Source organism: Macrotis lagotis, chromosome 3 (assembly GCF_037893015.1).
Source record: "Macrotis lagotis isolate mMagLag1 chromosome 3, bilby.v1.9.chrom.fasta, whole genome shotgun sequence".
In the NCBI taxonomy this organism is placed as follows: domain Eukaryota; kingdom Metazoa; phylum Chordata; class Mammalia; order Peramelemorphia; family Peramelidae; genus Macrotis; species Macrotis lagotis.
Genome location: NC_133660.1, coordinates 274,689,617 through 274,712,759, shown reverse-complemented (window position 1 = coordinate 274,712,759; position 23,143 = coordinate 274,689,617). Strand labels below are relative to the sequence as shown.

Genomic DNA, 23,143 nt, shown 5'->3' with positions numbered 1-23,143 from the left:
AGGTGGAGTAGAAACAGTTGTTGTGGTTGTGGGTGAAGATGGAATTGAGGGGCTTGTGGTAGACACCAAATGGGTTGTTGTCTCAGGATGTGACTTTGTGCTGACTGATGTGGTTGTGGGAGTGATGGAAGATGTAGTAATTGGGGTAACTGTGGACTCTCCATGTGATCTTGGTGTCTGTGTCGATGATGTTTCAGTGCTTCTCGCCACTGGTGTGATTTGAGTAGACGTCTCTTTCTCACAGCGATTTTCCTCTCTACAGCACTGGATCCGGATCTCGTAGTTGTAACATATTGGTGGGAGCTGATCCTTGTTCAGGCACACCAGTCCCTCAGTCTTGCTACAAGTCACATTCTGCTCCAGTTCATTCAACGGCGTGTTCGGGAAACTTTGCGCTCTGCATTCCACTTCTCTAGGGACATCACAGACCTGGTATCCTTCTGATCTTAAATTCTTAAAGGTATCAAAATCTCCCCCATCTATATCTGGGCTAGGATAACTCCCATCAATCCAGTCTGTCCATTCACAGATTTCTTGAAGACATGAAGTCGTGATTGTTTCCGTATTCACCGGCCTAGTTGTCACCTCAGAAGAGTGACTGCTGGTTGCATGTTTCTCTGTGCTTGTCTTTGTTGATTGAAAGGGTGTGGATGTGGTGGAATGACTCTCTGAAATTCCTTTGGACACTGGTGTTGTCTGGGGGCTTGAACTTGATATGGAATGAGTAATCGTGCTTGTGAATTGTGCTTCTGTTGTGGGAGACTCACACCGCTGAGAAGTGCAACACAAAATTCGGATCTCGTAGTTGTAACATTTGCCAGACACCTGATCCTTATTATGACAGATCAGTCCCTGTGTTCTGCTGCACTCCACAGTTTGGTTGATCTCCTGCCATGGCAAGGCTGGGAACTCTGCAGCCCTACACTCCACTGCCTCCGGGGATCTGCAGACTCGATAACCCTGTGCTCTGATGTTCTCTAATGTATCAAAATCTCCACTGTTGGCTCCCGTCCCTGGGTGGCTGACATCCAACCAAGGAGACCAAGTGCAAACTTCCATAACACATTCGGTGGTTTTAGATTTCCCACTGGGTGTGCTGACATTTTCAAAGGGAGTTCTTGGGGAGATACTGGTGTCTGTGGGTTTTGTGTTCACCCCAGTTACAGTCAAAGAAGTCATGAAAGTTTCTGTTGTGAAGCCAACTACAGGTGGCACTGTTGGTGAAGTTTTGTGTCCTCGACCTGTAGAATGATGACCTAGAATTTTGAAAGAAAGTGGAGAGTTGAGTAATGAGATCTCCTCCCCTCCCCAACCTACTTTGTTCCTGCAGATAACTCCAAAGTCAGAGTTCCACTCTACCACTTGTCCTGTCTCATTGATGCTAATCTCAGGGCATTCTCTGAATGACATTCATTCTGCATGATGTGGTACTAGCTTTGCAGAGGTGGATATTGACTGCAAGGCTAGAATCCTAAGGAAGCATCAGCATTTAGGATGTTTTGACTCTGGTCAGGATCAGCTTAGATGTCTAGCCCCAAGTATGTACATTGGTGTCTTCATGTTGGGAAAAGAAATTAAAGGAGTTTCCTCATGTGCTAGAGGAAATGTAGAAGACATCAGGGGGAACCATGCTGCTAAGATTGCCCCAAAAAGGTGAGGAAGGTGCTGCTTACTTCAGATCCTTCAAAAACACTGGAAGTAGCAAAAGAAACCAGGTTTTCCCCCCAGAGTCTGGGAGCCAGAGAACTTTCCAGTCCCCTGCCCCAGCCCCTTGCCCCAGAGGCACTAGTAGTACTTTCCATGCCCTGAAATCACTTTGTGTCTGCTTCTGTGTTCATCGAAAAAGAAGTTTCTTAGGGCAGAGACAATGTCCCTTCAGTCTCCACATTCTGTAGGTAGCACAAGAGTGTCCAAACGTGACCAAATGATCATGGATTAACTGCAGACTTGGCTGTGGCCTTACCTTGTGTGGTGGAGAAGGAGAAGGGGGCTGAGGGTGTTGGAGTGGTGAAGTCACAGTCATACACCTTGCCTTCTATAGTACCATTGGTGCTGCAGGTGGCAGTGATGCAGCCCCCAGTACCATCTGTGGTGTGGTAAATGATCTCCCCAGCGTGAAAACGTTTTCCTTCATAGGTGCAGATGCATGCTGGCAACCAGAAGAGAGAGTCCTCATCAAACATCTGATGTATCACTCAGTCAGCCCCACCCCAGGGGGCCACCCACAAAAAACCATCCCATCACTTACCACTTGAGTCATAACTGCACTTGATGCCTGCTTCAGTACATGAGCTGAGAACAGAGAGAAGAAGCATGGGGAAAGGAGCCAGAGCTGACTGGACCAGAGCTAGCACCATAGCATCTCTCAAGGGACCAAGTCAGCCAGTCACAATCACAAGTCCATTTGGTCATTCAGCATCAGGTCTGCTTTCCATTTCTCCAATTTTGTATTAAAGGATAGCCTTCCCCTCCTCCAGCCCCCACCCCACCGCCCAGCCAGGAATTGTTTTCTCAGGACTGGGCTTGGATTTGCCTAGAACAGGCAAAGACAGGATGCTAGCCACTGAGCCAGAGAAACAAAGGGCTGAGTTCGTTCTGTAGGAGTGATCACCTGTTTGAACAGTCACCTGGCAGCTCTGCTATAGTTTTCATGAGCCCTCCTCTAGGAATGGACTCCCCACCAATGATGGCCAAGGTTCCCCCTTGTGTCCTTTTCCATGAATTTTAGGGGGAAGTCTACAGACTAGTGGCACCTCTCTTAGGAGGGATTCATTTGCCTCTGAAGAATTAGAATTAGTCATTAAAAACCTCTCCCATTTATATCTGGAGAGGGATAATTACCATCGATCTAGTCTGTCCATGCACAGACTGCTTGAAGACATGGATTTGTCACTGGTCTGTACTCACCAGCATACTGGCCGTCATTAAGATCACATGGAGCAAGCCAGGGTTGGGAGTAAGGGTTGTTGGGCTTGGAGGTTCCCAATCACAGCCAAATTGAGTGGGGCAGATGCCATTTCCTCCCCACTCTAGAGTAAATGAGCTCTTACCATGAGTGGCAGTTCTTGTCCAAGGGTACTGGAGATCCTGGCGGGTAATACCTTCCTTTGATGTAGCAGGGGGCACAGCTCTGGACACACTCCATCTTATCCTCATCAAAGATGGGGGTCTTTGGAGGGCATTTGGGGTAGCAGCCTGTAGGGCCAAGGAGAGTGCTTACTCTCAAATTAGGTTGGACAAACTCTTCTCTAGCTTCTCCTCTGACTAAAGTGCACAGCCAGATGACTACACCCTCCAGGTGACTTTCTGGAGCAACAGATTTTGGGACTTGAGCTATAGAATTTGATGGCTGAATCCTACCCAGGCACTGCTTGGAGAGTTACTGTCTGGAACTTGGGTAGCTGTGTACCTCCAGGGATGGAGAAACAGAGTCATGTGTGCTGGGAAGCTTCTGGGGGAAATGAATGGGGAAAGAGAATCATGTGTGTGTGCCAGAAGGCTGCAAGGGGAAGCAGGTGGGATGGACTTGTCTAGCTCCTTGGTCTGGGAGACATCACTGACCTGGAAGGATGAGTGGTGCAGTGAGTCTGCTTTGGGGATGATTGAGCAAGAAAGAGGGAGATGTCTAGGGAAGGACTTGTCCTGGTTGGGATTTCAATGAGTAGGCATTGTGGCTCAGTATTTGCAAGGGTAAATGGGGAGCCCAGGAGCCCTGGAGGAACCTGGCTGCTAGTGTCTCCTAACTGGTATGGTGAGTGAAGGAGAGAGATGATGCACAGATTGTGAGGGAGGTCAGAGTCAATTCTGGGTTCTTCCTAGCTTCCTTGGGAAGGGACAGCTTGAAGGAGAGGCACAGGACACCAAAGTAAAGACTCCTGGCAGATAATAGACCAGAGAGACTTTGGAATCTCCCTCCTTTCTCCCCTACCCTCCTTCCTCACCATCCTCTTCTTGCTCCCCCCTCCTCTCCCTCTACCAGTGTATGATCTCAGAAAAAGCACTTGGCCCATGTGCTTTGGTAACAGCAAGGCCAAAGGCAGAAAGTGATGTTAGGCCCTGACTTGGCCATGGCGAGGCACCCAAGTTCTGGGGAACTCTTTGAACTCCTTGTGGGTGGGGGTGGAGGTGGGGTTCCATTCCTTTACCTTCCAGTCCTCGGATGTTGTGTGAGCACTTCCCACTTGGGTTGTGGCAGGTCTTCATGCAGGGGGCACCACACGGCTGGTAGTGCCACTCACAGGAGCCATTGGGGTTGTAGTAGTCACAGAAAAGAGCTGAAAGGGAGAAGATGGGTCAGATGCATCAATTTTTACAAGGGAGCCAAACTGTGTGACTAGGCTACAGTTTAGCATCACCCCTCTTCCTATGTCCACCTGACCTTAGGGGTAATTTCTTGAGCAAGAATGGGTCACCTCTGATGGAACCCAAAGGTTCCATCCAATGTAAAGAGCAGAGAGGTCTCTACCACAGATCCAGAGCTTGGGGGACCTCTGGGAAAGAGATAGAATGGTGAACTGGGTAGCACACTGGGTGTGGACCCAACCCAACCCTGGCATGGTCTGGAATTGGAAACCCAGAGTCTAGGGAGAGCATTCGGCTTCTCCTCCCTTGCTCAGTCCTTGGGGATAAGCAGATCTGCAGACCAAGCCTGCCTGGACCTGGTAGCTCCACCTCTGGAGCTCAGAGACTCACGGCAGACACTAGGTGTCCTCCAGGAGATGCAGACATTAATCTCATTGCAGGCTTGGGCATAGGCGGCCACCGCTGTGCAGAAACATTCACAGTCTCCTCCCGTGTCACAGGCACACGCGTCTGACACACAAGCCTCATAGTACTTGGTGGGGTCAACCTATGGACAGGAAAGTTGGCCTTCAGGTTTCTTGCTCCCCAGCAGGACCTGGTTGACCCCACACACACATTAGCCAGGGCTACATCTCATGCTTTCTTTCTTTTTTTTTTATAGTTTTTTTTTTTTTTTTGCAAGGCAATGGGGTTAAGTGGCTTGCCCAAGGCCACACAGCTAGGCAATTACTAAGTGTCTGAGGCTGGATTTGAACTCAGGTCTTCCTGACTCCAGGGCCGGTGCTCTCTCCACTGCACCATCTAACCGCCCCTCATGCTTTCTTTTTACAATAGGAAGGTGATGCCACAGATAGGCTGATAGAGGATCTTGGGCTCTGGTGTGCTCTGGAATACTAGTGAGCAACCAGCCCAAAGGAAAAGTAGGCATGCCCCACCCAGGACAGCCCCTGGGCTCTGCCTTACATGAGAGTGGCAGGAGGCAAAGACATCACTGTTGATAATGCTGCACTGCTTCTGGGCCCAGGCCTTGCGGTAGGGGTTGGCGGTGCAGGGGTCCCTGGTGGGGCCAGCATCTGGGCAGGTAGGGGTGATCTTCCAGCTGTTGCCAAACTGCTTCACATCGCTCACCACTGAGAAGCTCCTGGTGGTGAAGTCATTGACAATGTTGCCGTCGTAGTTCCCGCAGAGGCCACAGACCTTCCCCTGTCCAAAGGAAGGATGAGGTCAGGAAGGTGGAAGAATGTGCCCCATCTGCCCAGACACCAATATGAACCCTGCGGCCACGGGAGGGAGGGTGCTACCTCACCTTCCAACCATCTCCTGTCATGAGCCGGGCCCACTGGTCGCCTCTCTCCTTTGCCAGGAGGGCCCATTCTCTACCATCCAAATCCTGGGGAGAGGTTCCCAGCACCCTTCCCCTTAACAAAGAGGGAAAGCTTCCCAATCCTCATCACTCACATGAGGATCTCCCTCTTCTCCCTTAGGGACTTGGTTGGCAGCCAGACCCTGCCTGGCCTGGCCCCCTGCTGGCAAGCTGCTGACTCTGGCCCCATGATCTACCCAGAACTAGGGTCCTCTGGGATGCTGGCTCCCTCTGCTGGACATTGGCTCCCCTGTGGTCCCCATGTGGGCACCCTTAAGTGCACATTCATGCCCATGCACACCTGCAATGCACACATACACACATCCATGAATATACCCAATGTGCACACATGCATACACCCCATGCACATGCATGCACATGCATGCAACATACAACCATGTGTACACAATACATGACTATGCACACACAGTTCACAACCATGTATGGCCATGCACAAGCACACATGTGCATGTATAATATGACCCAGGCATGCACACACGCGCACACGCGCACACACACACACACACACACACACACACACACACACACACAGAGGTATCTGTTTTTTCAGCAGGAGCCTGGCCTCCACCAAGACCTCTTCAGGTCACAATTGGCTTCATAGCCATGATACCTTGAAGTCAGGGCTGAGTTCAATGAAGATGCTGGTCTTTTTGTCCCACAGGAACACCAAGCCACTCTTGGTGTCCACAATCAGGTAAATGCCCATCTGGCGGATGCTGTAAGGTGGCTCCCCCTGAGCACCTTCCTTCTCCATCACTTCTACCTTCCCTTCACTGAGTTTCAGCTCATAGCTCTGGAATAAGAAGGTCAAAGGTTGTCAGACTCATAAGGGTATCGGGGCAGCCCCTGGTGGTGGCCTTCCAGGGAGTCATGTGCCCCCTTCTCCTTGCTTTGCTGGAGGTCCTGTCTAGCTCAGACTGGCCCCAGCCTCCAGCCCCTGGCCATGCCCCTGCCCCAGACTCCCCAGAGGCATTTTTCCTCCAGTTAGAAGCCTACCCCCAAGAAGATCTTGATGGCTTTGGAGCAGGTGGTGCCTGTGGTCCCACAGGGGATGTTCTCTGTGATGACTCGGAAAGTCCCCTTGGCACTGCTGTTCTTCCCACAGTGGTCCTGCCGAGGGAAAGGCTCTATCAGTGGCAGGGACTACAGGACCATGGGAAGGGACTGTGGCCAAGGACCTGGACTCTCATCCCAGTCCACCCTCCCTAAATCAGTGACTCCCTCAGGTCCTCCCTGTCTGGGAAGGGCTTCAAGGACTTGAAAGGTGGAGGAATTCGGATTGCCCTTATGATGTAAAGCCCAGAAATCTCAGAGTGTGTTCTAGACTCCAGAACCTCCAACACAGATAACATCCCTACCACTTCAAAAGGGACCTGGGGCTGGCTACCTCCCCCAATATTATACAATCCATACCCTTTCCTACCCAAGTCAGGACCAGTCGATTCCCAGTCCCCCGGTTAGGACCCCAGTCAATTCTCAGCCCCCAACCCTATCAATAGGAGTGGCCACAGTCTTCCTTGGAGTCAGCTTCACAGGTAGGAAAACATTGGGGGGAACCCTCCAAGGGTGGGGATTTCTAAATGTCCTGAGAGGGTAGAAGGAGGGAGACATGGCCAGCCCGACCCTTTCTCTTACCTGGGCCAGTATGTACTCGCAATCACCACTGAAGCTATAGCGCTGGCCATCAAAGGTGATGTAGTGACCATCACCATACACAGCACATGTGGCCAAGCAGGACTTGTCAGTGCACTGCCACATTCGATTCTTGCAGGTACTGAGGGGAGAAGGAAAGAAAGGGGGATGGGGTTGTCTTTTAGGTCCATGTGAACCAGGCAGGAAGTAGCTATAAAGGGAGGTCACTGCAGGTAGAGAGTGGTGATTAGGCCAGGGCCTCCTCCTTTCTGGGCAGCATGCCTCCAGGTCTTTCTTGTGGCTGTAGCAAGCTGGCAGAGCACTGGCCTCAAAGTTAGGAGAGACCCTTCCTGACTCCTCTAAGCATCAGCAGAAAAGTTCTTATGGGTCAGCAAAGCACCAGAAAGTCCTGAAAGATGTGAGTTGGAAATCTGGCTCCATCTCTCCTCCAGGGAAAACCTTCCCTGACTTTTTCTTGGTAAGGCAATGGGGTGACTTGCCCAAGGCCACACAACTAGATTAATTGTTATCTGACATCATATTTGAACTCAGGTCCTCCTGACTCCATGGCCAGTGCTCTGTCCATGCATCACCTAGCTGCCCTCCACTGCTCTTCCCTGACTCTTGCTTTGAATTCCCTGCCCAGAAAGCCTTCCAGAAGATGAAGCCAAGGTCCATAGCAACTGAGGGCACCTACCAGGTGTTGCACTCCACCTGAATGGTCTCCCCAGCCTTGTAGTTGGCCTCATTGTGGACACATGGGCACTGATCCTCATGGATGCAGCCTCCTTCTCCATCAGACACCAGCCCATCTGGGCACACGCAACCAGAGACACATTGACTGCTGTACTATGGTGGGAGAGAGAAGACTCACATTAAAGGCCTAACAGAGGCAGCTGGGAGGCAGGTGTGGCGCCTGGCAAGCAGGCAGGCAGATGGACAGGCAAACAGCCAACAGGCAGCCAGGTAGACAGACTGTTAGGGATATTTGTCCTTCATTCTGGAAGAAGATGATGACACCAGGGAGGTGATGCTATGACATGACTTGGATTGGAGGGAGGAAGGAAGGACTGTGCTAAGCCACCAGCTTCACTTTTTCCTCCAGGACCAGCTGGGTCCAGTGACCAGATACGGATCAGGACAAGAGAAAGGCCTGGATGTGAGGCAATCGGGGTGAAGTGACTTGCAAGTGACTTGCCCAAGGTCACAAGCTAGTAAGTATCAAGTGTCTGAGGTTGGATTCAAACTTCCCTCCTCCTGACTCCAGGGCCATTGCTCTCCCCACTGCTCCACCCAGCTTCCCCATGAGATAGTATACTGCTGAGCCAGATGGCAAGGAGCAATGTAAGCTAAAGGTGAGAACAAGAGGAGGTAGAAAGGACCCAGCTGCCTTTGGAGCCAGAGACCCAGGCACTAAATCTCAGGGGCTTCCCCTCCCAGTACATGATGACGAGCCTAGCAGCTGTCAGGAGTACATGGGAGCCACTGTGAGTTCTGCAGATAGGAGTCTGAGCTTTGTCCTCTGGGCTACTCCGAGGCTTTCTGAGTGGCTTGGCTACCACAGGGGGAGAAGTGGCCAGTAGCACAAATGGAGAGAAGGTAGGGAGAGAAAGATCAGCTCTCTGTCTGCCCACCTCATTCATGGTACTGTCATGATGAGGTGTGCCAGGCCTGTCCAAAGCAGGCAAGGACTGAGAAGGGGGTTGGGGCTGGCCTTGTGACCAGGCAGGTCTTATGAAGGGGCGTGTGAGATGTGAACATGCTTGTGCCCATGGGCAAGGGCACAAACTTTCTTTCTGCCATCCTGATCCTACTTCTCCCTCCTGTCTGCATATACTAGGTATTGGTGTAGCAGGGCGGGGGACATAGGTCTCCTTCCTGGGATGGCCATGGGGGCTGTGCACTCTGTAGAAGGGGGAGGGGTGACTGGGTATCATGGGACACTCACACAGGTCATGTCCAGGGTTTGGCAGCTTTTTTGACACTCAGCTCCGGTTGCTCCTGGCAAGGCCTTGCTGCAGTCAAAGTAGACCATTGGGGCAGCACAGGCTGGAAGAGAAGGGGGAAGGGGAACTGTGAGCAGGTCTGGGAACCATGTGAGGAACCCTGTTCTGTGCTCCAAGATCTCACCTTAGTTTGTACCCAGGCAGACAGATCAAAATGCACTAAGGGAACAGATGTACAAAGGTCACCAGCCCACTGCGGGAAGGGGGGATGTCCCACCCCTGATGAGTTAGGTGATCTTAGTGGAGTCCCTTCCCCAGCTGAGCCTCAGGCTCCTCCTCCTCTCTTAAATGAGATGACCCTCAGTGGGTTCTAGGGCCCCTTCCAGTTCAACCCAGACCCCTAATCAAAGCCGCTTCCTGATGGGTGCCCACTGTTCTTGATCCCTCTGGCAGCTTGCTCACTTGAAGAGAAATCCCTAGCAGTAGGGAGGTTTACCTGGCTTCGGAGGATGGCCTCCGATGCAGTCCAGTCTGCCCTGGGTACAGGTGCTGGAAAGGAAGAAGCCAGCTAAGCCTTCTCTGGGGCCTCCCCTCTCCCCCGACTACAGGTCGGGGGAAGGGGAGGAGGGGGAGAGAGATAGTCCTGAGAGGATGGTGGAGGGGCCAGTCTTAGGAGAGGGTGAGAAGGCTGCTTCAGACAGAGGATGGTCCCGGGAGGGGAGGGGAGGGGAGGAGGATGTCCTTACCATATGGCCCCATTGTCATGGATAGACTCTCCATTGGGAAGAGGAGTTCCTTGGTAGTAACAGGGGCAACTGGTTGCGGGCACACATTTGCCAGCATCATTCATAAAGGTGCCTTCTGGGCAGACACAGCCCTCCACAGGCACAAACTTGATACTGCAGGTGACATCAGGCTCACTAAGTGAGCGGCAGGTGGGCTGGCAAGTGGTGATGTTGTAGCGGTACGTCAGGGTCTTGGGGCATGAGGTCGTAGGCTTCGCTGTAAATAATGAAGGCACCAAAGGCAGTCAGAATATGGGTGGTGTGGGGTGGCTAGGTGGCACAGTGGATAGAGCACTGGCCCTGGAGTCAGGAGTACCTGAGTTCAAATCCGGCCTCAGACACTTAATAATTACCTAGCTGTGTGGCCTTGGGCAAGCCACTTAATCCCATTGATTTGCCAAAAAATAAATAAATAAAAACAAAAAAAAGAATATGAGTGGTGTGCTGGTAGGATCAAAGACCACTGCCCCTCCCTTCCAGTCCTCTGGCCTCACTGACTATTCTCATGTAGGGGCAGTGGGCATGGAGTCAGGAGGACCTGAATCTAAATCCAATCTCAGACACAAACTAGCTATTTTACTTTGGACAAATCACTGCATTTTTGTCTACCTCAGTTTCATCAGCATCTCCAACACAGGACTGCCCCCCTCCCCTCCATCATTCCCTCTCTGTGTTGCCTGAGTCAAGTCCCCTGCTCACTTACTGCAGACCCCAGTCCTCCAGTCACCCAGCAGCACGCCCTGGGCAGCACAGTCTTGCACATAGGAAGATAGAGCCGCGCACAGACAGTCCTCGCTCTTCTCACAATTGCACACATCAAACATGCAGTTCTGGGGGCAAAAAAGACCTCAGTGACCTCCGGAGCCCCTCAGGCTGTTCTTGGGGATGAAAATTCTGCCCTGTGTGACCCCAGGAATCCTTCAGGCCAAAGTCTCTCCCCACAGGCACCCAGAGACCTGAGACTGGACCAGGAGCCACTCCAAGATTGCAGGCAAAAGGAGTTCATTTCGAGGTTGAATGAAAAAGGTCACTCTTAACCACTCACAGTTGGGGGCTTTCAATTGATTTGATTCTAAACTTTGATTCCTTATTATCAGCTCTAAGAGACCATGAGAGGGTTCCAGGGTCAGGTTTCAGGTATAGGGCAGGCACCTGGGCTGGGACCAGGACCAGGACAGTCACGGACACAGACACAGGAACCAGACTAGGGCCAGGGTCAGAGTCAGGACCAGACTGGGATCGGGACCAGGGACAGTCACGGACACAGACACAGGAACCAGACTAGGGCCAGGGTCAGAGTCAGGACCAGACTGGGACCAGGACCAGGGACAGCGCAGGGACAAGGACAAGTCTAGGACTAGAACTACGGCCAAACCAGGGCCAAGAGCAGGATCAGGACCAGGATCAGGACCAGGGACAGAGGCAGAGAGAGAAGATCAGGACCAGGGACAGGGATAGGTTATACAGCTGGAACTAAGATAGGGAGAGGAGGGTGGAGGGACCTTGAATGGCTCCTTAGACATAGTCGAGAAATCTGATCCCCTAGGAGAGACATCAGGCTCAGTTTGGAGAGACTCCATTGACTCTGACCCTAAATGCACACCAAGTGGACATTCAGGAACGCACATAAGGGGGACCCATCCCACAGCGCGCTGGCCTGCTCTCTGGTACTTTGTCTCTGCATCATTGCCATCTGATCCAATGGGAAGTTCTGAGTTTGAGATCTGAAGACTCAGCTTAAATACTTGATAGCCCTAGGTCCTTGGACCTCTCTAGATCCCTTTACCTCTGATGGGTACTAGTCTTGCCCATCATGTCCTCAGATGTGATGGAGTCTGAAAGGATCCAAAGCCCTTCCCTCACTGAGCTTTGGTGAAAGTCAAGGAGCTTTTCAAGGGGTTGGGGAGGACATGAGGGGTTTTGGCTGCTCTCCTTATGCCCATGCCCCCCCCCGCCCTAGCACAGGACTTTGCCCATCAATGACTGGCAGGTAGTTACCGAATAGTGTAGAGCTGGGCGGACCACTGAATGACACTGAGCAAATGGTCCCTGTGGGTCAGTGAGCAGGCCACACCAGTGCTGTGCATACTTCTCTGCAGATAAAAAGGACAGGGGACTTTTGATTTCCGAGCCCCTGCAAACTTCTATCCTGGATCTATCCTGGATTTCTCAGGCAGCCTTCTTATTGTCCTCCCCATGGACTCAAGTGAGACCCCTCCAAGGAAACTCTTTCCATGCTGGGCCACCTTTACCACTTGGGCAATCTATTCTGACATCATCTTATGGCTTCCCCCTTTGTCCTGGGGGAAATCCTTCCACACCATGGTCACTCCCAGTCTTTGTCCAGCCCATCACTGGGCAGTCCATAGAGCTGGATACAGACCTTCAGATGAGGGGGCTGATGTGACCAAAGATTAAGCATAAAGATTCCTTGAGATTCACAAACTTGGTATCAGAAGTGCTAATCCTTACACTTGTGTACAAAATCTAGGGTCCAGTCCAGGCAGAGGACAGAGGGTCTGCCACCTCCCAATTAGACTAAGCTCTACTCCTCAGGCACAGCCCAAGAGGGTGAATTGTGGTCTACTGTCCCCCAGATCTCTTTCAGCTGAGCTGTCATCTACTTATTCATTCCTAGTCTTATATTTGTGGAATTAAATACTTTAACCCAAGTATAAGGCATACCTTTCTCCCGACTTGATTTTTGGAATTTTTAAAGAGATCTTTGTTCCTGGACCCTGGACACTTTCTTGACCCAGCCCTCTCAATTTTATGTGCACATGCTAAGCTCAGGGAGATTCAGATGTGTACATCACATGCTCATCGTTTAGGACCCCAGCCTTACAAACCAACTAAACCAAAGGGCAGTGGTGTAAAAGAAAAGGCTCTGGGCTGGGCTCTTGTTCCAATTCCCCATTGCCTCACCATGTAGCCCTAATTCAGTCTCTTCCCTCGTTGGGCTGCCTCAGTACACTCCTTTCCAGAGAGGTGATAAGGAGGAACTTGGACCTCACTTGTCCTGAGAGTTGGTGGCTTAGTGAAATCACCGGCCCCCACCCTCCCCCAGGCCTCAATGTGGGGATGAAGGATAGCTTGGTAGCTTTTCAGAAATTAATTTATTTCATGGAGAAGCAGTCTAGTATAAGGACAGAAGACTGATGTTGGTGCCAGGAAGAGGCAGGCTCAAGCCCTTCCTCTGACTCATGCAGGGCAAGGCAATGACGGGCCCTCATCAAGAATGTGCCAACCCACATTGAGAAGGGGTCTTTCCTGACCTGGCAGCTCCCAATTTTGCCCATTCCCCACCTGCTCTTCAGTGTGAGGTCTGTGAGTTCCTCCCACCCTCCACTTACCATTCTCCACACTGAGCATGCATGGGTCCTCAAAGTGATTCTTGATGTTGGGACAGTCAGCTTGCGTCTTGTAGGTGTTGATAAAGGCAGCAGCTGTACCTTCCACCACTCCACTCCTGGTCTTGAAGTCATCGGACTGGATATTGTTGAAATTCCCACAGAGACCTGAAGGAAGCAGCTATCTAGTGAGCATGAGGCCATCCATCTGCCAGAGCAACCAGAAGGATTCAGAGGAGAGGGCCCTCCACCTACCGCAGGTCTGCCCCCGCAGCGATGGATCCAGTCTTACAAAAACTTGCATGGTGGGGCTGAGTTGGATGGTCAGCTGGAGACCTAGGTTAGTCTGAGCAATGATGAAGGAGGAGGAAGGCCTGAAGAGGGTGACATTGCCTGTGGACAGAGAACATGATTGAAATGGAGGAAAGTCTCCTCACCTACCACCCAGCCCACGTTCTCCTATGCCATGACAGTCATGGGTGGGTCTCCTGAGAAGCTGCCAAGACAGCTCAGAGAAGGAAACCTTACTCACCTGCTGAGACAGGCAGCTGGGTATAAATCCAGTTCACAAACACCTCCCCAGTGGACTTGACCACAATCACCTGGGCAGGAGAGGAAGCAGGGATGCGGTGCTGAGGGCTGACCATGAGGTCCACAGGCAGACATTTGGTCCTCTGCATGGGGTTCTGATAGATCCCTTCAGATGGATACCTCCCCAGATCACAAGAACCCTCTCTCTCCAGGGACCTGCCAGTCAACCTCTCAGCACATTGGTTGGATTAAGAAATGCTGATGGTTGACTAATTAAATGGATCATGGCAGGAGTAGTTAACCTTCAGGCAATCAATGCTGTAGGAATGAAGGTTAAAGAGGAGAGCCGGCTTGGGGGACTCACTCCTCCAGACTAGGTGCATCTGCACCTCCTTCCTCCTTGCCTTCTCTAGAATAGGAGTGTCTCCCTCATCATCCTTTCCCCTCATCTTCCCCAGAGTAGGTGCACCCACACTTCCTTCCTCATCCTCCCCCCTCATCTCTCCTAGACTTGGGGTGCACTTACTGTCTGTCCATTACCAACACTGAGGGACACACTCTTGAGACAGGTCTCACTGTCAGTCAATCCACACTTGCGTAGCTCCGTCACAACGGTAAAGGCCTTGTCATCACAGGGCTGCAGGATGGAAAGGTCCCCAGAACAGCCCATGAAAACCTTTCTGGACTCAAGCCCTGAGCAACAAAGCTGACCCTCCTGGCTAGCCTCTGAGTCTCACTTTCCCAACCCCAGCTAACCCCAGGGGATGCCTCATGCCCCACATCAGCACCACTTTATGAGGTTTCTGAGCAGAAACCATCCCAGGTCCTCCAATGTTGCTTGACCCAACTCTTACACCTTAGACAAAATGGACTTCAACTTGCCTAAGACCAAAGTTGCAGGAGAAAAGAGCTATTCTTGGGAATAGCCAATGTGGGCTTAAGGAAGCTTGCCTGACTGCCTCCCAAGGAAGAGCACCATAGAGGGGGGAAGTGCAAGCTGCCCATGCATTGTGGGACCCTTCCTTTGAGTTTGTCCCAGGTTGGGTGTCAAGGTGAAGCTCAAAGGATTCACTATTGTCCAAGATGCTCCTCAGATACTGGCTACCTAGATCTTGTGGGACTGATTACTTGAACCCAAATGTCAGACTTTACATTTCTCCCTAGTGGATTTCACCTTTCCACATTTCAGCCCAGGCTGGAGCTTGCTCAGATCTTTGGGGACCCTGACTTAGTTGCCCCACATTTTAACTAGTCCTCCCAGTTCATTGTCATTATCATTTTTGACAAGCTGACCATCTTTCCTAATGCCACTCCCTTACAGAAGCCCAGGATGTGAGATAGTTCTAGAAACCAGTCTGAGTCCTTCATTATGCTAGTGAGGAAACTGAGACTCAGAGAGATGAAGGGATTCATCCAACTACAAGAGCCCACATTTCTGCAGTGCCTCAAGCTCTACCCAGCACTTTCCTGCCAGGCCCTCTGGTTTGGGCCAAGGGTACTTCCTCCATGCCCTGACGCTCCTGGTGTCTACCCCCAAGGGCATTTACCTTGACCAGAACATAGTTGCAGTCCCCATGGACTGTGTAATGCTTCTCATCAAAGGTGGAGAAGTGAGAGCCACCAGTCACAGAGCAGGTGCCCGGGCAAGGGAGATCCTGGCAGTTCCACTGGCCTCCAGAGCAGGTGCTAAAAAGACAAGAGAGATTTTCAGGATCCCAATGCATCCTGAGGAGAGGCACCCTTGCCAGCTCCCCACAAGAGGCCAATCCCCTCCCCCCCCCAGGACCTTCTGTGAGGAGTCAAGCAGCCTGAAAGTCACAGCCTTGGAACTTCTGAGAACTTGCCATGGGTCGCAGTGATCCCAACAAGGATGGGGGACTAGGAAACAGTCCCACCTTCCAGGTCCAAGGCACTCAAAAGTTCACTGAGCATGTTCATCTCCAGGGTCCTTCAAGGTGCTCATTTGATAGATGGGGAAGCAGAGACAAGACAGGGGCATGGATCAAAGGGCCCCAGGTTGAAGCTTGACTCTAGTGGTCCCCTTTGTCAAAGGATGGGGCTGAGCTAAATGCCTTGGAGGCCCTATTATCTCTGAATCCAAGGAGATACTGAGACTATGGTTACATGGCTGGTCAGCGTCTGTAGTGGGGTTTGAACTTGAGGCTCAACTTCCACTTTAGTGAACTCTGGTGTGGCCATGGGATGCATTCATTCCCTCACCATTTGGTGCAATCAGTGGAGTAGAAAGTTCCAGGGGCATAAGATTGTCCATTGTATGTACAGAAGCATTCATTCACCGGGACACAGCCTTGGTCACTGATGTCGTCAAAGATGGTTCCTAAAAACATCCAAGAGAGTGATGTTTTGGGAACCCTTGGACCCTGCTGCCTGGCCCTCTGGCTTCCACTCTTCCTGGGCCAGTGTCTGGAGCTGGCATCAGGCCAGGCCACTTGGTTCCTAATGGACCCAAACACATCCAGCCAACCTCCATCACCCTGTCCTCTACACGAGGCCAGGTTCCCACAGCATCCATCCTTGGATTCAATTCAGTGCAACCACTGACCCATCCAGAGTAGGCCATCAGGAAGGTGACTAACACTCTGTATCAAGCCCTGGATCAAGGTGTTCTCTCTGTCTCTCTCTATCTCCATGTCTATGTCTGTGCCCATGTCTGCATATCCCTGTCTCTGTATGTCTCCTTGTCTCTCTCTTAGTGTCTCTGACTCTTTCAGGATCTCACTCCTAAACAAAGGTAAAATGAATCAAACATCAGGGAAAATTTCCCCACAAACAGAGCTCTCCCAGCATAGGATGGACTGCCTCAGGAGGTGGTGGGCTCCCATCTTGGAGGTCTCCAAGCAAAAACTGCCCAAACAGTGGTCAGGAGAGGGTCCAACTTCAGCTTCTTCCTGAAGAGGCATTACTCTCCTGGGGCCTGGCCTGAGCAAAGGACCCCACAGACCACAGCCAACTCTGGTTCTTGCCAAGACACTGTGGAGCAGCCCCAGACCTTGCTGGGTGCAGGAAACAGAGGGCTTCGCTGGTGTCCTCGGGGTGGGCCTCACCTTGGGGGCAGAAGCAGCCATCCATACAATGTTCTTCACAGATCGGTGACTGCTCAGGATTGGAGCATGTGTCCATGCAAGGGGAGCCACATTCATGGTATTGCATATTCCATTGGCAGGTCTTGGCTGGAGCAAGATGGAGAAAGAGTCAGAAGTTTCTCAGCTGACCCCTCTTCCTGAGGGGCAGGAACAGTTAAGCATGAGACCTTGGGACCCCAGGGCCGGGGGGAGAGATACTCACGGCACAAGTCTGGGGCCCTCCAGTTGGTGGGCAGCCCACCGGCATGGGCACACTGACGGGAATACTCCGCAAAGGTGCTACAGACACAGGAGGCTTGGTGCGCTTCCTGGCAGAGGCACAAGTCCTGTCGGCAGGCCTCCACGTAGCTGCTGACATCTACCAGGGCATGGCAGGCGAAGAAGGGGGCGCTGTTGAGGACTTTCTCACAGATATCCTGGGGAACAGGAAGTCCACCCCCCTGGTGAGAGCCCCATCCTTTGCTGCTCTGTTCATCAGTCAGTCCCATCTTGTGGCCCCCCCCTCCCTCATCTGACCCACAGGAGCCAGGCAGGCCCCAGAGGGTGGGTATGGTGCTTACAAAGGCTGCTGTACAGTTGTTCCTGACTGTGGGCAAGGGGTCCTGGCATTGTTCCGTGGGCCCATCCATCTTCTGCATGGTCCCATACTGGTATGCTGTTAGTTTGACATCTGCGAGAAGAAAACAAAGCTCAGCTTCAATTTCTGCAAGGAGTGTTCTGAGCAATGCTGAGGTACTGGCCACCCAGGCCAATCCCCCAGACAAAATAGCCATCACCTATAATGTTCTCCAGGCCACATAAGGCACCTATGAGATGCTCAGCAGGCCAGGACACTGGGCCCTGTCTGCCCATTTCTCAGGTGGGATCGCACACACTCACCCCCATACCCAGACCCAGACCCATATACATGGCTGGGTGTTAGCTTGGGATGGTCCTTCTCGCCCTGCTTTTTTGGAGCAAAGATGCAGCCCCTTCCTTCCCAGTCCTCCCTGTGACAGAGGCCTTGGGGCCAGAGACTCTCTTACTGTTGGAAAAGAACTCATTGTAGGTGGGAATGCCGTTGAAGTCCCCGCAAAGGCCACAGGTCTGATTGGCATACTTGGCATCTAGTTCCAGCTACAACAAAGGGAGTAGGAGGATGTGGTTGAGGCTGACAGGCATCCTGCCTTGGTCCTGCCTCAGAGAGGAAGCCAGAGAGGCCCGCGGCCCAGGGTGGGAAGAGAGAGTGGAGGCTGACCAAAGGGCTGGGACTAGACTTCCTCAGGGAGGACCAGAGCCTGGGCTCTGTCTCTGGTCCTGACCTGAGAATGCCTCTCATACTCAATGCCCTCCCCACTCTCCCTGACAGGTGGGCACCTGCCCCTCCATGGGAAAGCCTCCTAAGGAGAGCTTCCCACCACCACCCCACTCAGGCAGCGCCCCCCCCCCAACTTCAGAGACAGCTAGCTCTCTGTACCTGAAGAGTCTGCCTCTACAGGTCCAATCTAGGCTTCTTGGGCCCTTTTCAGCCTGGCCATGGTTCTACCCAGTGAGACCAAGCAATGTAAGGATAATCTCTCTCCATGCCTGCCCTAGTCTTCTCTTTTCCAGGTTTAGCCTCCCCAGGGCCTCCAACATGTCCTCCCAGGGCAGACCCTTCCCCAAAACAGAGGAGCCCTTCTTTGAGCATCCCAGCTCATCTCATGTCCCTACACATTCCCAAGGGAAGCATTCCTGCCCTTTCTGGGGAACAGCCCTTCACTAAACTGAATGGGGAGGTAGTGGAGGAAGATAAGGGGCACCCCTGTGAGGAGGGGTCTTGGGACCAGCAGAGTAGCCCTTACCAGGAGCCCGTCATCTTGATTCCACATGAACACCAGGCCCAGCTTGGCTATGATTTTCACGTAGGTGCTACTCTTCTCCACCAGGATACCTGCTTGGCTGAAAGGCAGCCGAACCCTGTCGAGAAACCATCAGCTACAGGAGGCAGAGAGCAGGAGGCAGGGGGCAGGGAGCATGGGGCAGGGGATAGGGGGCAGGGGGTGGGGAAGGATTAGACTCCCAGGGAGAAGCAGCCCTGTCGAAGCCTCTTCAGGAGCTGTCCTGGGGAGGGGCCTCTCTGCCAGCAAGAGCTGCCTGAACCCAGACCCATAGTCAGGGCAGACAAAGCCTTCACTCCTACAGGAAATCGTGGGTATCAACTCTTCCTCTGCATCTGCCCCCTCCCCAACCTCATTTGCCTTTACAGGGAGTAGACCAAGACTTAGAGATCATCTAACCTAACCTTGGTTTTTTACAGAGGAGGAAACAGGCCAAGAGAGGGGAAAGAGTATATGAGCCTAAAGGTCATCTGATCTAACCAGAGGCCAAGGCTGGGGGGACAAGGGGCTTGCCCAAAGTCACAGGGCTCTCAGGGTAGGTTGGAGCCTGGTCTCCACCCATGAGTCATAAGACAGCACCCCAGATGGGCAACCACTCACGGTTTGCCATTGACCAAAATGGCATCCGGGCTCATTTCCACCACAGTGCCATCAAGCTTCAGGGTGATGTGGTTCACAGCTGTGGTGGCGTTGGGTCCCACAGAGCGCCGGATCTGGATGTTGAAGTCTTCATAGGCCGACTTGCAGTGGGAGGAGAAGATGTAGTTGCAGACGCCGGGAAAGTGGAAGATGTCTCCATCGAAAGTCTTGTAGTGAAAATCACCCCACGTACTGCATACTCGGCCATTGTGTGAATGGTTGTAAGCTGTGGGGGCCACACAGACCATGAGGCCCTGGCCCTGCCCAGATGCTTGACTGCCCACTCCTTATCTGTCCTGCATCACCCTGGGTCTAGCCCACACCCAGGACCAGCCCACCAACTGGACCCTCAGCCACCCTTGTGAGCCACCCTGTCCCTAGGGCCCCACTCACCCTTTATAGGTGGCATGGTGGTCATCTGGTGCAGGCCACTTGAGAAAGCTGGGGAGAGAGAACTCCTGTCTGCCTGGGTGCCCCCATGGGCTCCTGTGTGCACAGGCACACACACCATACATCACACACACCTGTCATGTGACTCCCACACAGCTGGACCTTCTACTGACATCTCTGGCAGTCATCGGGTCTCCCCAGGCCCCCTCAACTCATCCTGGACACTTGTTGACCTGAATTTGCTATCTCTGCAAAGGGGTCCAGCCAAGCTGATGGCCCTGAAGGCATCTCTGGGGGAGCTGTCAGCTGGCATTCCCAGATGACACAGCTGAGACCCCACTGCCTCCCTCCTGGCCTCCCTTAACCCCCATTCCTCCAGGCAGCAAGCAGTGGAGATAGGAGAGGGGGTCTTCAGGGCCAGACACTGGACATGGCCTGTTGAGATCCCCCAGTCATTCACCATCCTGCTCCTGAAGAGCAGCCTGGGGGTCAATCAGAACTCCAGATGTGTCATACTGAGCCTGCCCTAGAGCCCAAAGAGGTGAGGACTTTCCTTCAATGGGTTTCCAGGGGGAGGGGAAAGAGAGTCAGAGGGTCCTTGGGAGTTCATGCCCTCATCTTCTGGAGGGGAAACTGACCCAAGACATGAGTGATTTGGCCAAGATTACATGTGTCATAAAGATTGGGTTTTACCCCCTCCTCCTAGCCCATCTCCAACTCTGCCTGGATAGCCTAGATAACTACCTCCCCCCAAGCCAGAACACATGCCGCAAGTATGCAGTGAGGACCCTCTCCAAGAGGGCAGAGGCCACTCTGCAAGCCTGACCTGTCCAGCCTTCTCACTGCTCCTTCAAAGGGCATGAGCCCTGGCTCTGTGAAAAACGAGAGCCTAGAAACACGTGAGCCAGGATCCTGACTCTCATGGGCCTCCACCAAGGACTGATGTAGAGCTAGATGCCCACATGCCCCTGGATGGCCTTCTCCTCCCTAGATTCTTTGTTCTAAGGTCCTTCTCAGCTCTGACATTCTCTGTTCTAGGTTTATATTCTCCCAGCTCTGGCTCTCTTCTATGTTCTAGTCCTTCCTTAGAGGGAGACCAGATGCGAAGCTATTTGTCAAGTGCTTAGTACCACCCTCCCCAGTCTGCCATGATGCCACTGCAGCACCATGGACTGGTCCCTGGAGCACCAAAGTAGCCATGGAGAGGTGGTGTGCCATGGGCTACCTGAAGAGTGGAAGCTCCACAGGCTGACCTCTGACCTTCTTGGGTCCTGGGGCTCTGGGCCTACTCCCCAACATGCAGGGAAACCCAGGCAACTCCAAGAGCTCTGTGGGGGACTTTATAGAATCAAATCATCATGGGCAACCTGCTATTTTTCCGAGATGGAAAGTGAGCCAGAATGCTGTAGATCCCACATCCTCTTACTTCCTGGAGATCTTCTAATCTTTGCCTGGTAATCCCTCCAAAGACGGGGAGCTCACCACCTTCCCAGGCTAGGACAGTATGATTCTGCAGCTTCACCCTCACTTCACTGCTCCTGCCCCTGGCCTTCTCCCACCAGGCCAAGAACCCCTTCTTGGTTTCACAAGGAAAAACTGAGCCTTGCCTCCCTGGGGTCTTTTGACCTTGTGAGAATGAGAGCAAGCAGATGTGTGAGCCCCTCCCTGCCTTTCTCCTTCTGTCTCATTGACCCAGTCCCACCGCATTTCTGACCAGGCTAAGAAACCTGTCTGGGACATTTGCCACCTGGGCCCTGGGGAAGAGGAGGCACTTAGCCACCCCTTTCCAGGAGTGGTAGGAGGTTAGTACAGACCTGGAGTCAGGACTGATTCTGATCCAGGAGGGGAGGCAGTGCCTGGACCAGGAATGACCCCCCCAAACCCTACCAACTAGTCCATGAAAGGATGCTGAGGTCCCAAAGGAGGGACAGTAAGGAGCAATGCCCAGCATTCCAGCCTGTTGGCAGTCATTGCCAGAGCAGTTCTGGTGTCCCAAGGCTGGGGAGGACCATTCCCTTGGGCTTAGTCTGGGAGGTTGGAGTCTCCATCCAGAGCAGAGAAAGCTGGGGTTGTGACCAAGCTGAGATGGATGAGTTAGATTGGCCAGGTGTCCCCTGGGCTGGACAGAGAGGAGAGGGCTGGGGACTGGGCTAGAACAAGTCCAGGGAGGAAGGTCCCTAGGCTAGGGCATGAAGGGGCCACTGATGGGATGGGGGACATGACCCCCAAAGTCTGACCTGCTGCACCACCTCCAAAGCTCCCTGATCTGGGTCTGCATCTGATGGGAAAGGCTACACACACACATACACACACACACAGGCGGTCACACAGGTGGCACAAGAGCCTGCTCAGCTGAGGCAGGAGGGCCCCTTCTGACTCCAATATCTGGGTGCCTTGGACCCTTCCCAGGGACAGATGCAATCAATGGAGTAGAAGGATCAGGGGACTTAGATGGTCCACCTTTCCACTTTCCAGGGGCCTGGTTCCTACCCACAACCATCAGGATGGAGCAGAGTTCTGGCTGGGGTGGAGGAATGAGGGGCTTCCATCTGCTTCTCATCTCAATCCTCTATACTCCCCATCCTGACGGGAGCAGCCTGCCATGTCCCTGAGGTCATCTGAGGAGACCTGGGAGGCTTGGCACGCCCAGCTCTGGGACCCAGGCTTGCCACGGGACCTCCAGACCATGAGAGCACTGACAAGGATCACCTGGGTGGAGGACTGGCCTACCTCCCAAAGGAGCCACATCCCTCAAGGTTGTGTGAATGGTGGCTCAGGAGGAGATGCCCCAGGTGGGGAGAGCCCTACCTGTCTGTGGATGCTGCTGCCCGGAGGAGGAGGTGGCAAGCAGGAGGAGGGCCCAGAGGGGCAGAGCTTGCCACCTGCCAGCACCCATGGTGGCTGAGCTCCACCACCGTGAGAAGGACTGGCCTCTGCAACAGAGGCTGCCCCAGGAAGAACCTTATGTAGGCCCAGGAGCACCTGCTGGCTTGAGCCCAGTTCACGTGGACTGGGAGGGCAAGGAGAAGGTGGGGCCTGCCCCTCTGCCCCTCCCTCCAGCAAACAGTGGATGCTGGGGGGGGGTGCAGGGGGGTGTCCAGGCATGTTTGCATACTGGGAGGAGGGTCCAAAGCTGACTGAAAGGGCTCCCCCCTCCATTTTCCCTTCCCTCACTCCCCCCAGGTGGAGCATCTCTCATCCAATCCCTCACCCTGGCCCTT

The 23,143-nt window shown here is 53.0% G+C and overlaps 1 protein-coding gene across 1 annotated transcript in view; it reads right to left on the bottom strand.

The window, feature by feature from the left end:
* The window catches only part of MUC5AC (mucin 5AC, oligomeric mucus/gel-forming), a 42,988-nt gene extending 20,170 nt beyond the window's left edge, over positions 1-22,818 (bottom strand). Inside the window, 30 exon segments of the mRNA XM_074231622.1 lie at positions 95-1,214; positions 1,964-2,149; positions 2,249-2,292; positions 3,051-3,195; positions 4,146-4,274; positions 4,693-4,849; positions 5,266-5,505; positions 6,297-6,479; positions 6,683-6,796; positions 7,322-7,460; positions 8,016-8,167; positions 9,267-9,367; positions 9,761-9,813; positions 10,011-10,266; positions 10,753-10,879; positions 12,048-12,142; positions 13,403-13,567; positions 13,655-13,792; positions 13,932-14,001; positions 14,457-14,567; positions 15,478-15,616; positions 16,151-16,268; positions 16,996-17,121; positions 17,237-17,450; positions 17,595-17,704; positions 18,060-18,150; positions 18,858-18,972; positions 19,494-19,758; positions 20,383-20,448; positions 22,731-22,818. Of these exon segments, the coding sequence (XP_074087723.1) occupies positions 95-1,214; positions 1,964-2,149; positions 2,249-2,292; positions 3,051-3,195; positions 4,146-4,274; positions 4,693-4,849; positions 5,266-5,505; positions 6,297-6,479; positions 6,683-6,796; positions 7,322-7,460; positions 8,016-8,167; positions 9,267-9,367; positions 9,761-9,813; positions 10,011-10,266; positions 10,753-10,879; positions 12,048-12,142; positions 13,403-13,567; positions 13,655-13,792; positions 13,932-14,001; positions 14,457-14,567; positions 15,478-15,616; positions 16,151-16,268; positions 16,996-17,121; positions 17,237-17,450; positions 17,595-17,704; positions 18,060-18,150; positions 18,858-18,972; positions 19,494-19,758; positions 20,383-20,448; positions 22,731-22,818 (5,057 nt within the window).
* Between the last annotated feature and the right edge of the window lie 325 nt (positions 22,819-23,143).